At 33.7% G+C, this 13,268-nt stretch overlaps 2 protein-coding genes across 2 annotated transcripts; both read left to right on the top strand.

The window, feature by feature from the left end:
- The first annotated feature begins 607 nt into the window (after positions 1–607).
- On the top strand, positions 608–5,343 carry LOC115968592 (L-ascorbate peroxidase 3). The gene is made up of 9 exons (XM_031088017.1): positions 608–899; positions 1,649–1,773; positions 2,673–2,722; positions 2,945–3,010; positions 3,093–3,141; positions 3,746–3,828; positions 3,919–3,998; positions 4,106–4,208; positions 4,903–5,343. Exons 1-9 carry the CDS (start codon positions 787–789, stop codon positions 5,098–5,100), a joined length of 867 nt encoding a protein of 288 aa, XP_030943877.1. The 5' UTR covers positions 608–786; the 3' UTR covers positions 5,101–5,343.
- Positions 5,344–8,119: 2,776 nt separating this feature from the next.
- Positions 8,120–9,558, top strand: LOC115969206 (myb-related protein 308). Its single transcript, XM_031088805.1, has 2 exons — positions 8,120–8,688; positions 8,983–9,558. The coding sequence occupies exons 1-2, from the start codon at positions 8,426–8,428 to the stop codon at positions 9,473–9,475; spliced, it is 756 nt and encodes a 251-aa protein (XP_030944665.1). The 5' UTR covers positions 8,120–8,425; the 3' UTR covers positions 9,476–9,558.
- The last annotated feature ends 3,710 nt before the right edge of the window (positions 9,559–13,268 follow it).

Below are 13,268 nucleotides of genomic sequence, written 5' to 3'. Positions count from 1 at the left end.
TCGCCACCTAATCTTAGGTCAACTTCCACTATTTTCTACCATTTTATTGATTGCTTAGTGATCTCTTTTTTTGGGTTAAATTATAAATTTGACCTTTTAATTTTGTCTAAAATTCAATCAAATTTTATAACTTTTTGATTTATTAATTTCAATCATATAACTTTTACTTTTATTCAATACAATCGTTTCGTCTAATTCCAACACAACATGTCAATATGGGCTCGTTTGGTAAGAGATTTCTAGTAAAGTTGTTTAAGTTTAATAGAAATACGTATAGATGAAAAAGTGTGAAAATATGTGTTGTGGTGTTTAAAGAGCAGTTTTCATTGTTCAAACACCCTTACCAAACGGAACCTAAGCATCCTAAAAACGACGTCATTTTGGAAGTATAGAAAAGACTACATCGAAAACAAATGAAAGTTATAAGATTAAAATCAATAAATCAGAAACTCTAATATCATACTTAATTGAATTTTAGACAAAATTAAAAATATTGTTTATTATTTAGCTATTGTTTTGTTTCTTTCTTATGAGTATCTTTATATAATTTATTAAAAAAAAAAAAAAAAAAAGGGACATGATATTGTTCATTGGCCTCTCTTGTCTTGACTTGGGTGAAAAATCGAAAAACGACTCTGCACCTTGGGTTTCGTTCCTATCCCAAAACGTTATTTGTGACTATAAATATAAACAATATTTGTGTATCTGATGAGTATTTTCATTTCCATTTTTTGTCTTTGAAAAGCTAAATTTAGTCTGAGACTCTGAGAGAGTGAGAGAGCTGCGATGGCGTTACCCGTGGTTGACACAGAGTACCTGAAGGAGGTCGATAAGGCTCGTCGCGATCTCCGTGCGCTCATCGCCTCCAGAAACTGCGCTCCTATAATGCTCCGCTTAGCGTAATCTCTCTCTCTTTCTCTGTATTACTATACTTGTTTGTTTCTCGAGAAACTGCGAGAAAAGAAAAGAAAAAAATGGAATATGTAAATTTTGATTATCGTTTGTGTGTGTGTGTGTGTTTTGTTTTCTCAGCAGTCAAACGCAGTTTATGTGTTTTTCTCAGCGATTAGATTAAACGAACAGTTAATTCATGTCATTATGCTTGTGCGATGTTTGGATTAATATAAAATTATATCTAAATTAGTAATAAAAATAAGTCAATACTATAATTGAAATTGAATAATATACAGGGAATTAAAAAAAAAAAAAAATTATTTCAAGTTACGCCATGAAAAACAGTGTGCGTGTCCTATTTTTTATTGACTAAAAAATTATAATTTATCATTGTTTAAAAGTAATGGAAATTTTAGTATTTAGTTTTAATCTGAGTAGTATTTTAAATTTCCTGATTTTTTTTAATTAAGTTTCACTTAGAGCAAATTTTGTTAGTAATTTTAATGTGTTAGTGTTAATAGCTACTTTTATTATATAGTATATGAAGTAAATGATATAATTCCTTTGTTAGTAATTTTAATGTGTTAGTGTTAATAGCTACTTTTATTATATAGTATGTGAAGTAAATGATATAATTCTTTTGTGTGTTGCCTTTAATTGTTTGTACTTTTATGCAAATATTTGCATTTTGTAAGATTTTCTTTATTTGTTATATGGATTTTTAATTTTAGTTCTAATTTTGGTTTCTTTGTAGGTGGCATGATGCAGGCACGTATGATGTGAACACAAAAACAGGTGGACCGAATGGGTCGATCAGGAGTGAGGAAGAGTATAAACATGGTTCTAACAATGGCTTAAAGAAAGCCATTGATTGGTGTGGTAAGATTTTCGATTTAATGCTTCTTCTGTGAGTTTTCCACTTAGAGATGCATGTATGTATTGATGGATTAATAGGAAGCAGTGTTAAAAAGTAAGTACTGTGTTGCCAGTTAAGAATTATATGTGACAGCACTCTGTAAGGCTTGGATTGGATGTTTGGTGCCTAATGTTTTTCATAGTGAAATCTGATTAAAGTATAGCTCTACTTAGAAAAAGTAGGCTTTCAAAAGTTGTACGTAAGTAAATATGTTAAAAGCTGGAAGAAAAGGCTGATGGCAAATAGGCTCTTTATAGGAGGGGTGTCCAATTTATAAGAAGTTGGGGTTTCCTCATCTTCTAGTGATGGTTCTTCTTATAGCAAGCAAAGTTTGTAATGAAGGTGTTAGTAATGAGCTTGAGTTTAAACAAGGTTGAGTGGTTACTGCAAAAACTTTCTAAATATGTGTCTATTTTGTAAAGGTAATTAAGACTACAGCATGCGAAGAAATAAATTTTGTTGAACAAATCTGAATGGAATTGGTTTCATTCGATGTTATGGGGATATTATAGGAATTGTGGGGATTTTATAATTTACTTATAATGAATTGTATAGAATTCACATAGTAGAACTTTGAATGATTGTGCATGTATAACATAAACATGAAATTTGCCAAGAGACTTGTGACTGGGGCATTGCTTGGCTCTCTTGGGGAGAAATCTGTGTTTGAATCCCGCACCCCCACTTGTTGCAAGCTAAAAAATATATATGTAAAGACTTTAGAATAAATAATTTGGCAATTTCGGAAAAAAATCTCAATGTGGCCCTTACTGTTAAATTTGTATTGAAAGTTGTCTTGGAAGATTGATCTTAAATTGGATTTTTACTTTTTATTTGACGGGTGTTCTCTTTCTGATGTCAGAGGAGGTGAAGTCTAGACATCCAAAGATTACATATGCCGACCTATACCAGGTGATTATGGTTTTGAAAAAGTCCTTGTGCCTAATTTATGAATTCCTCGATCTGTTCGAAAATCATAGGGTTTGACATAGTGTGGTTTATGTGATGAAGATATCAAACAAGAGGCTAGAACAAGAGGAGCAAGAAACATGTTGCTTTGATAAATCATAACTGATTTGAGGTTTGTAAGTGTCAAGAGTAAACTGACTCGTGATCAATCACTTGTGTTTTCAGCTTGCTGGTGTTGTTGCAGTTGAGGTCACTGGAGGTCCAACCATTGACTTTGTTCCTGGCAGAAGGGTATGCTATCGTGGCATATTTTTAGAATATAGCTTATTACCATTATTATTCCTTGTCATTTACTGTTTTTCCTTTTTCTTAGGATTCAATTGTTTCTCCTAAGGAAGGGCGACTCCCAAATGCTAAACAAGGTAGTCCGATGCTTAGTACTTATTAACTTCTAAATAAACAAAGCATTTATATGAAGAAAAACTTATGATTGTCTTGTTTTCTTTATGCGTCTTTAGTGACTTATAACTTCTAAACAGTTTGAATATGAAGGTTTTGGAGTTTTTTGGTTAGACCAGATCATATGGTTCTACTAACTTTATATGCTATATCTAGGAATTTTGTTCATTTGTTGTGCTGCATTTGGTTGAGTATATTGGGAACAGAGAGGAGAGCTTTAGGATTCTTTTGATTGCCATTCCAATGCTTAATGGTCTTTAAGTTAAATATTTTATTCTCTTTCCTCCTGTTTTCCCTGTTACAGCACAACTTTGTTTTTCCTTCTTTTGCACTAGTCTTTCTTCTTTTTATTTATTTATTTATTTTTAATTCTAAAAAGCTACATGATGCATATTTTGATTGTGAGGTTATAATTTTCACATTTTTGCTTTGTTAAGTTGTGAGCTGCCATTGTTATGGCGGAAACCTTACGAGAAGTGTTTCATGTGTAGTGCTTCTGTGTATGATTTAGTTTGGTTACACAAACCGCACTATGGAGTAAACTTTTCCCTGTGAATTTTGTGGTAGGTGCACCTCATCTCAGGGACATCTTTTATCGGATGGGTCTGTCTGACAAGGATATTGTTGCATTGTCAGGAGGCCACACTCTGGTAATTCTTTCTTCACTTTTTCATCTTTACATGGTTTTCTTTTGTAATAGGAACACATTTACACCCCATTTATATGCTCTGTTGTTACAGGGAAGGGCACATGCAGAGAGATCAGGTTTTGATGGCCCTTGGACCAAAGAACCTCTGAAGTTTGATAACTCATACTTTGTGTAAGACTTAAACTAGGGCTTGCAATTTGTTTTGTCTCTACCTTCTTATAGACATTGTTGCGAGCCTTTGATTTTCAGCACCCATTCATAGTTACTCTTGATACCAGGGAACTTTTGAATGGAGAATCAGAGGGGCTGTTACAACTTCCAACTGATAAGGCTTTATTGGATGATCCTGAGTTCCGTCCTTATGTTGAACTGTATGCAAAGGTAACATGGGCCTATTTCAGCCAAATGCCCAATACAAAATTGTTGCCTAGCTTTATACTTTATGGTTTAGAGTTTGGCATTATACAAGGTGATTCCATGTCTTTGGAGTAATTAAGTATAGCTCATCCATGTGCTAGTAGAGACGGCAAACTCCAAATTCTGGCCTGCCAACCTGCTTGAATTTTGGTTGATTCAAGTGGGGTTACAAATTAAACGCGCACCTTACCTTATTTTATTGTAACCAACCTTGTACCACTTGTTGGGTATGGAGCAATACTCTCTGCTATGGCAGGCATGTACTGGTCCTAGTCTAATTAATTTTTTCTTGAAAGGTACACGTTTTAGATACATATGAGTGTTTCTCGTTTTATGGGATTCACAGTTTGGTATTGGATTGTATTTTAAATAATAAATTTTTTCTTTGTATTAACTGAACTCACCCTGATCTAATCCTATAAATCAAATGGGTTAAACATGGCTCATTGGCAGCTACTATACTACAATCAGCACCTCATAAGGCTGAGACATTCAAACCATGTGTAAATCAAATAGTTCATAGTTTGATATATGCAAATGTTTAAGTGACTAATGGTGCTAGCTTCTGTGCTTTCTTTTAACTAAGCTATCATTGCAACTTTATTTCTTATGTCCTTTGAATTTTTTATTTTTATTTTTAAAATTTGATCCATGTCAGGATGAGGATGCATTCTTTAGAGATTATGCAGAATCACATAAGAAACTCTCAGAGCTAGGGTTTACTCCAAGGTCCTCTGGTTCCAAGGTAATTGCAAAGGATAGCACCGTACTGGTTCAAAGTGCTGTTGGAGTTGCAGTCGCTGCTGCTGTGGTGGTGTTGAGCTACTTCTATGAAATTCGTAAAAAAATGAAGTGAGCATGGCTTAGTTGATCTCTCTCAAATGTCACAAATATCATCCCTATGAATCAGTGGCTTTGAGTTCATTTTTGCAACCCAACTGCTGCAATAGTTATTGTACTTATCTCTACTAATAACATGGGCCGGGGCCTTACTAAAAGCTTGGCCACTTTATGAACTAGTGGAAAGATACAGTGAACTTTCAGACCAATTTGAATTAAATATAAATGGAGGCGACATATGAATTTTTATATTTAGTTAGATACTCTTGTTCGCTTCCTCTTGAATTGTTTTCTTTCTCATATTGATTATAAGAAGTCTGTTCTCTGTGAATGCTTACAAAATTATATTGGTCAGTAGAGTCTTGTAAGTTGTAGCAATTCATACCTGCATGCATGTGGGGTTTGAGCAAGAAAAGACAGTTTGCTATGCCTGTACTCATATATGTACAAGGATTGTAACAAACAATTAGTTTTATCATTTATGGGAAAACTATTATAAGGATAAAATCAAGGTATGGTTTATTCAGCAAAAAAAAAAAAATCTAGGTATAGTTCTTCTGGTGGTGTGGTTGCATAAGTTTTGCAATTAAATTCAATCACTTAATAAATTTAATGACCTTGGAAGAAGGTAACACCTTTTGTGCCGCATTCATTAACGCAAGCACAGTTGAATTTAAGGAATTGTACCTAACTTTTGCCTGATATGAACTTTGTGGATATGTGAACAAGTGCCTAATAGTGCCTACATTCTTGGTGGAGTGTGGTAGGATCTTGTTAGTTCTAGTAATTATATTTTGAATTGGGTTGGAAAAAAAAAAGGGCACACTTGATGTTTTCTACCAACTCATCAAAAAAAGGAAAATTCAACAGTCTTTATCACATCATTACTGTCATCTAATAGGCCTATAATCAATCTGAGCAAACAATACCTGTGCTACTTTAACTCCAATTCTAACTGTACTTAGACCTTGTTTGCTTGGCAGAAATTGAAGACCTGAAAAACAAGGGAATGATGCTGGAAAGATCTGAATAGGGAGAGCAAGTAAATAATGGGTTAGACTTATAGGGTGCCAAATTTTCAAGCTGTATCCATAATGTTTGGTCGTTGAAAGAGAGTTAGAGCAATAGTTTTTGAGCCCCCACATGTGGAGGGCAGGCCAAAGAGGTAGGTATAAGGGTTTTTAGGACAGCCCCACAAGTCCTGTTCAAATACCTAAGCACATGACATTCATATTTTCTTGCCGCGCTGTTTGTCACCGTACATTCAGATTATTGTTCTATCTTTAGCCATACCCTCTCAAGTTCCTTTGACAAGCCATGTAATTATAATTTTCATTCCCTTATTATTAATATATATTTTTCAGACTTTGATTTTCTTCTTCTGGATTGTCTTTGTGCATTTTGTAGGGAAGACTGGTTAGGATAGAGACCATTGTGCTAACAACTAGCATTAAATTGACCTAACTGATTGCGACGATAGGTACCGTCTGATTGAAACAGGAGAGTACAAGATGCCCACTTGCTTAATGTGCTTAGTTATATGATTAATCCTTCATTAAACATAAAGTTTTAACATCAAAAATTTGGAAGAATTTTTGCTTTCTTCTTCTTTTTTTTATTTTTTATTTTTTATTTCTTTTGTAGCATCATAGATAGTTTTGAATATATAGGGATAAAGTGATAAAAGATGAGTACTTTGTGGCCAGTGGGGGAGTGTAAGATCATAAATTTCTAAATAGTTCAACATCAAAGTGAGGCCAAAGTTGAACTCAGTGGTGCTACGACAGTCAGAAAGGGTGAAAAAAGGTAGGTGAAATACACACCCAAATAACTACACAAGTGGACAACTCTCTCTATCTCTCTCTCTTGGAAAACAACCTCAGCCCATAAAAGCTCTTACCATCCACTTGATTTTCATGATGAGAGAGAGAGAGAGAGAGAGAGAGAGAGAGTCCATGTGTGGTGGTGGGTAACAAACAATATCAAATTGGGAGGGATTGAGATAACAACAAAAAGATGAATCAACCTCCTCATCCCTAAACCTTCCCTTGTGGTCTAAACTTGTACTACAAGGTTGGGGGCAAATAAAAAGAAAAAGTGGAAGGTGAACCAAAGCCCACATACAACCACAACCACACTCATTATCTTTTCCTATTCTTCCCTTTTCTTTCATCATCCTCCTGCCCCTTTTACCCAACCTCCAACTCTTCTAGAAGCCCCTCCCTTTCTCTCTCACTCTCTCTCATGCATGATAATGTACCAATAGAATAAAGAACCACAACTACCATCCCTATACATTTGTGCACAAATATAGCAGAACCACTTTTACAATTTTTTCCAAAATCCCCACCACAACTAACCAACAAAATTTTTATAAACCACATATATATATATATATATATATTTATATCCTTACTATACCATGAACATGCCCATAAAATTTTAAAGTACAGACAGTCATACTGGCCAAGGACAAAAAAAATCTGCAAACAACTCACTATTAAGCATTAGGAGCATCTAGACAGTATAAAAAATTAAAAGAGTTAAGAAATTTAAAAAAAAAAATGTTAATTAATCTCTATGCTTACTAATGAGTCACGAGTTATCAAGAATGTGCAATCTTATTAATAAACAGCTAAGTAGGGCCTATTAAGAATGAAAGAGGAAAGGGGTAATTGGTCCAAAAAGATGGGATGTACCTTTAATTTCAACAAAATCCCTAATGGCTGTTAGTTAGTTCCAACAACATGATAAAAAAATCTAAGCTGTACATGTATTCTGGTACATATATATGTTGTCTAGTGAATTGGAGAAGTTTTTTAAGAGATTAGCAAAATAATTAGAAGATAATTCGGCTAAAGTTGTGCAGAGTTTAGACAGAGAGAAAAAGTTAAAGGCAGAGATCACACCTTGTCTTTCCCATACTTTAATATACCTTACTTTACACCTACCTGAAGGTTGCCCATAGTTAATGTTCCTTTAACTTATTGTATGATTGATGCTATTATCATCAAGAGAGACGCCACCGGCCAGTCCCTCTAACCTGTCTCACCAACTCACATCTAGAAGCAATTAGAGTCACTTCCCTCTTCTCTCTCTCTCTCTCTCTCTCTCTCTCTCTCTCTTAGAGTCAAAAGCCTATAAAACCATACTAAAAAAGTTCTCACAAGGGCCGGCCTTAATGTTCCAGCAACGCAAATAAAATAAACCATGTCCTTCATTTCCACCCCTTCTAAACAAAACAAAAAATCATTCCAAAGGGAGAGTTATATACTGCTATAGCATTAGCAACAGCAACAACCACAACTACTACAACTACTTCTACTTGTAATTCCAACTCAATGGGAAGGTCTCCTTGTTGTGAGAAAGCTCACACAAACAAAGGAGCATGGACTAAAGAAGAAGATGATCGTCTTATTGCTTATATCAGAGCTCATGGTGAAGGGTGTTGGCGCTCACTACCTAAAGCTGCTGGCCTTTTAAGATGTGGCAAAAGTTGCAGACTCCGTTGGATCAACTATCTCCGTCCTGACCTCAAGCGTGGCAACTTCACTGAAGAAGAAGACGAACTCATCATCAAACTCCATAGCCTTCTTGGGAACAAGTAAGTCCAACACACTCCCTTAGGCTTTCCTATTGTGAAAGTTGAATCTTTCTTCTGTCACAACAAACTGGTATCAAAGTTTCTGCTTTCAAAACACTTTCTGCCATGGACGTTGGGTGCTAATTGTGAAAGCGAAAGCTTCTACTGTCACAACAAACTGGTATCAAAGCTTCCGCTTTCACAACACTTTTTGTTGTGGACTTAGGCTGTTAGGTCAAACCATGTTAATTCTTAGCGTTGTAAGTTGTTAATATCTTTCAAACATTAATGGGGTTTCTTGAATTTTTGCCATAGGTGGTCTTTGATAGCTGGGAGATTACCAGGGAGAACTGATAATGAGATAAAGAACTATTGGAATACTCATATAAGAAGAAAGCTCTTGAACAGAGGGATAGACCCCGCAACTCACAGGCCAATGAATGAGGCTGCTGCGGCAGCAGCTCAGGTTGAAGCAACCACAATATCTTTTGCTGCTGTGAAAGAAGAAGAAAAAAGCACCAGTGGGTTTAGTGGGAAAGACACAAAAATCCCAGTTCAAGAAAAGTGTCCAGACTTGAACCTTGAGCTTAGAATTAGCCCTCCTAGCCACAACCAGAGTGAGCCATTGAAGAGCGGTGGGAGGGTTACTATATGTTTTTCTTGCAGCTTGGGTGTGCAGAATAGTAAGGAGTGCAGCTGCAGAAATGATAGTGTTGGTAGTAGTAGTAGTGATAGCAGTGCTACTGGTTATGATTTCTTGGGGTTGAATGGTGTTGTATTGGATTACAGAAGCTTGGAAATGAAATGAGATGGGGAACTGGGTTTGAAATTATGTAACACCAACAGATTAATGGAGAGAACTTGAGAAAGAGATTGGTATTAATTTGAATCTCCCTAAATTTCTCTTCGTTTTTTTTTTTTTTTTTTTCTCTAATTTGTATAATTAGTATTAATATTAAATAGTTATATAGTACTAGTACAGTTGATCATTATTGGTGAATGTCTTTCATTTATTGGTGTATTCAATGTTTTGGCCTTTCTTTCTTTTCTTTTTTTTTTTTTCAATTTTTACATTTTAGTTCATCAGTTAAAAGGAAAAAAAGCTCAAAGGGTTCATGTACTAAATTGTAACTATTGGTGCTACGGCAGATAGAGATAAAAGAGTTGTTGAAAATAATCTAGGATTGGGTTTTGAGTTATTTTTTTTATTTTTTATTTTTGGGGAAATATAAAATCATTTCTTTCAACTATAATTAATTGTAAACTCTTATCCTTTTTTAAGATAGTCCAAAAGGCATGTTTCTCTTTGATATTATCTATCTTTTTTATAAGATTTTCTTTTTGATGAATCTTTTATTACAGAGTAATATTTTATTCATGTGATACAGATAAATTCAATTTCATGACCACTTTCCTTCCCCTTTCTTTTCTTTTTCCCTCATTTCAGATTCTTCTGAGTTGTCTTTTTGGGGAAGAGGGTTGGATTTTAATTTTAATGGATAAGTTGTGAGAGGAGGAGAAACCAGGAAAAGATGGAAAGGTGGGTAACCTATCCTTTCCAGTTTCCACTACACAATTTAAAGCAGAAATACACTACATAAAAAACGTGAAGAAACTAACAACTGTCCTTACTAGTAGTACCATCTTTCTACCAAACCTATAAGTTGTTACATTTATTATCTAAGCCATAAAACCCAACAAATCCATAATTATATATGGCAAACCTCATAATCATTCAACCTATTGAGTATTCACACTTAAGCTCCTCCGAGTATTAATTTTCCATTTATAAATCTAAAGGTATATTTCAGTATCTAAGTTTCATGATTCTTTGTGTACGATTAAATTTTAGATCTCTTTTTCTTTCTTATGAGGAAATTTGACTTTTCCCAATAATGTATAATGAGCACAATTTCTTTTCCCTCCTCTCAAAGGAAATATTTGACGAGGACCATGCTAGTTCTTGAACATGTCACCACGCTACCAGGTGATTGTTGGTAAAATCTTGAGAATGGTCCAAAAGATTGGTTGGATACTAGTATTTTGGAATTAAGAGTGTCAAGAAGACCCCAAGTAAAGGTCTTATAGTTATAGGCGTTTCGCCCCAAGCTACAAGCTACAAGAAAAGTACTAGCTCTCAAGGTGAGAAATTCTTATGTTTTTTTATACATTTGTTTATACATATAATTTCTAGGTTAGCTCAAACCATTAGAGTAGACTTAATTTAGTGGTATATTTTGACTAGTGAGAATAAATTTGGTTGTTCACATGGTCCTATAATTAGAGCACGATACCAATTTTTTAAATATTTCCCCTCTTAGTGGTTTTGCTTCGAGATATAAGTTAGTTAATTTGTAATGTTTGACTATAGGTTTACACTCTAAACTCTAAAGTATTGAATGCATTATCTTTTTTTTATTAGCTTGGTACCAACTACATGAAAGATGGAATGAAATTATTTGATCATGAGAAGTTGTTGATCAATGTTTTCAGGTGTTAGTGTGTATTTCATAGGTTGAAGAGGGAAAAAAAATTCGAATTAAAGGGTCGTCTTGGTAATATAAAGAGCCTAAAATTGAAATACCCAAAAAAAGAAAAAAAAAAAACTATGAATAAGCAACACAAAAATTGGATCTGAATGAAGTCTCATAGTGTTGACTTGATGTGCCTATATCATGTATATATATATATATATATATATATATAAAAGATTAGTTCAAGAAATAATATTGGTGAGATAGTTGATGGAATCAAGCCAAAAGAAGAAGAAAATATAAAATAAACATTTCTTTTATGTTCTTTGTGTTACTGTCAGAAGAGATGAGCCAGACACATTTAATCTAATCATTCCAGAGTCTATGCCACACATGCCAAAAATGGTGCCAAAGAAATCAACATTTTTAACATTTAAAAACCTAATTAAACCTCTCCTGTTACAACGGTTGCAAACAGCTAGCCCAGAAATGTTGAAGTTTATTAAGGATTTAAAATTTGTTTAAAAACGTGCAAAAGTAAAAAAGAGAGGCAAATTTATACATTCTTTTTTGGAAAAAAGTATTTTGGAAGTAATAGGAATAGATGGCATAAATTATTAATTGGAAGTTTGCTTAGAAGTTATTTAATAATCAAATGAGGCTAAAAAAGTTTTCCATTTTAATATAAACACAAGTACCTTTCAAACAAAGTTTTCTTTAATTAATAAATGGCAATTAAAGTTTGGATTTTTCTTAAGGAGGTATTAGAAAGACTTTGCCACTGGCTCAACTTGATTTGCTGACCTTTTGTTTAAAAGATTTCATTTTCCCAGAATAATGTTTGATTGTTTTTGCTTTTGATTTCTTAATCTAGTCTACTCAGCATGTAACAAGATTGCTATTTTGTATTTTAGGTTACTTTAAAAAAAAACATGATTAAAACACCCGATGTTATAATGATTTAGACCTAATTTTTATTAAAGAGTTAAACCTTAGCACTGGTGAAATATAATTTTTTAAATTATGGGTTAAAAAATCAAATTTGATTACCCAAAAAATTAGGTATATAAAATATGCAGCTACGCCGAGATAACTAAGTGACATGTGCAAAAGCATGCTATAGAAGGAGATAGACATTAAGGCGTGTATATGAGTCAAAAGATTTATAGACAGCTCAGGCTTAGTTCGATAAAAAGTTTTTTCATAATTGTTTATTTATAAACAATCAAAACACAAATTTTAATTTTACGCTTGTTTAATAAACAAGTTGTGGCCAAGCAACAAAAAAATAATTATGAACAAGCCCATGAACAATATATATACATAAACAAGCTTATGAACAATAAGACTCCATAATAAACAACCTGAGTCTGGACTTTGGGGTTGGTATAAGCTTGATAAGAGATTGAAAATATCTCACTAAACATTTAATTAATTGGGAGTAGGGACCACTCGTCCAAATCAAACAAGATTGATAATATTTTTAATATGAGTTTGATAATGTACTTTTGTTGGATCTTAAGCTCAAAAGCTTAAAATTGAGCTTGAGCTTTTGGACTTTTTGACAAGCTCAAGTTTGAAAATTGGTTGTAAGCTTGGTTTGAACTTGAGTTAGGCTTGAACATTTTATTTTTATTATTGAGCTAAGCTCAAATATTTAATACTCAACAAAATTAGGCTCGTTTATAGCCCTAAATAGATAAAAACACATAAAATAAGATAATAATTATCCCTTAAGATTTGGCTTGTAACCAGTGCTGTGGAAGACTAAATGTAACATGGACTTGATACATATCCAAAATTGATCATGTATGAGTCACGTGTCCCATTTAATTCACTAAACTACATCCTTACCCTACCTCTTTAATTCTTTTTATTGGTTGCAAAAGTTAGGACACTATGTTTGAAGTTATTATAATTCTCAAACTTATATGGTAATAAAGTTAGAGGGGATAATGGGTCACCGAGACCTAAATTACCCACCATCCAAATTCTATCCACCAGCATTAATTTATGGTCGTCACTGACTTCATAGATGAGTCTAATTTGTGCTAGACCTTTCACTCGTTTTTGGGTTCAATCTATGATATTCTTCATGATGTTAGCTTGAGATTACACCTAGAAATT

Source organism: Quercus lobata, chromosome 11 (assembly GCF_001633185.2).
Source record: "Quercus lobata isolate SW786 chromosome 11, ValleyOak3.0 Primary Assembly, whole genome shotgun sequence".
NCBI lineage: Eukaryota > Viridiplantae > Streptophyta > Magnoliopsida > Fagales > Fagaceae > Quercus > Quercus lobata.
This window is presented reverse-complemented; position numbering and strand designations above follow the sequence as displayed.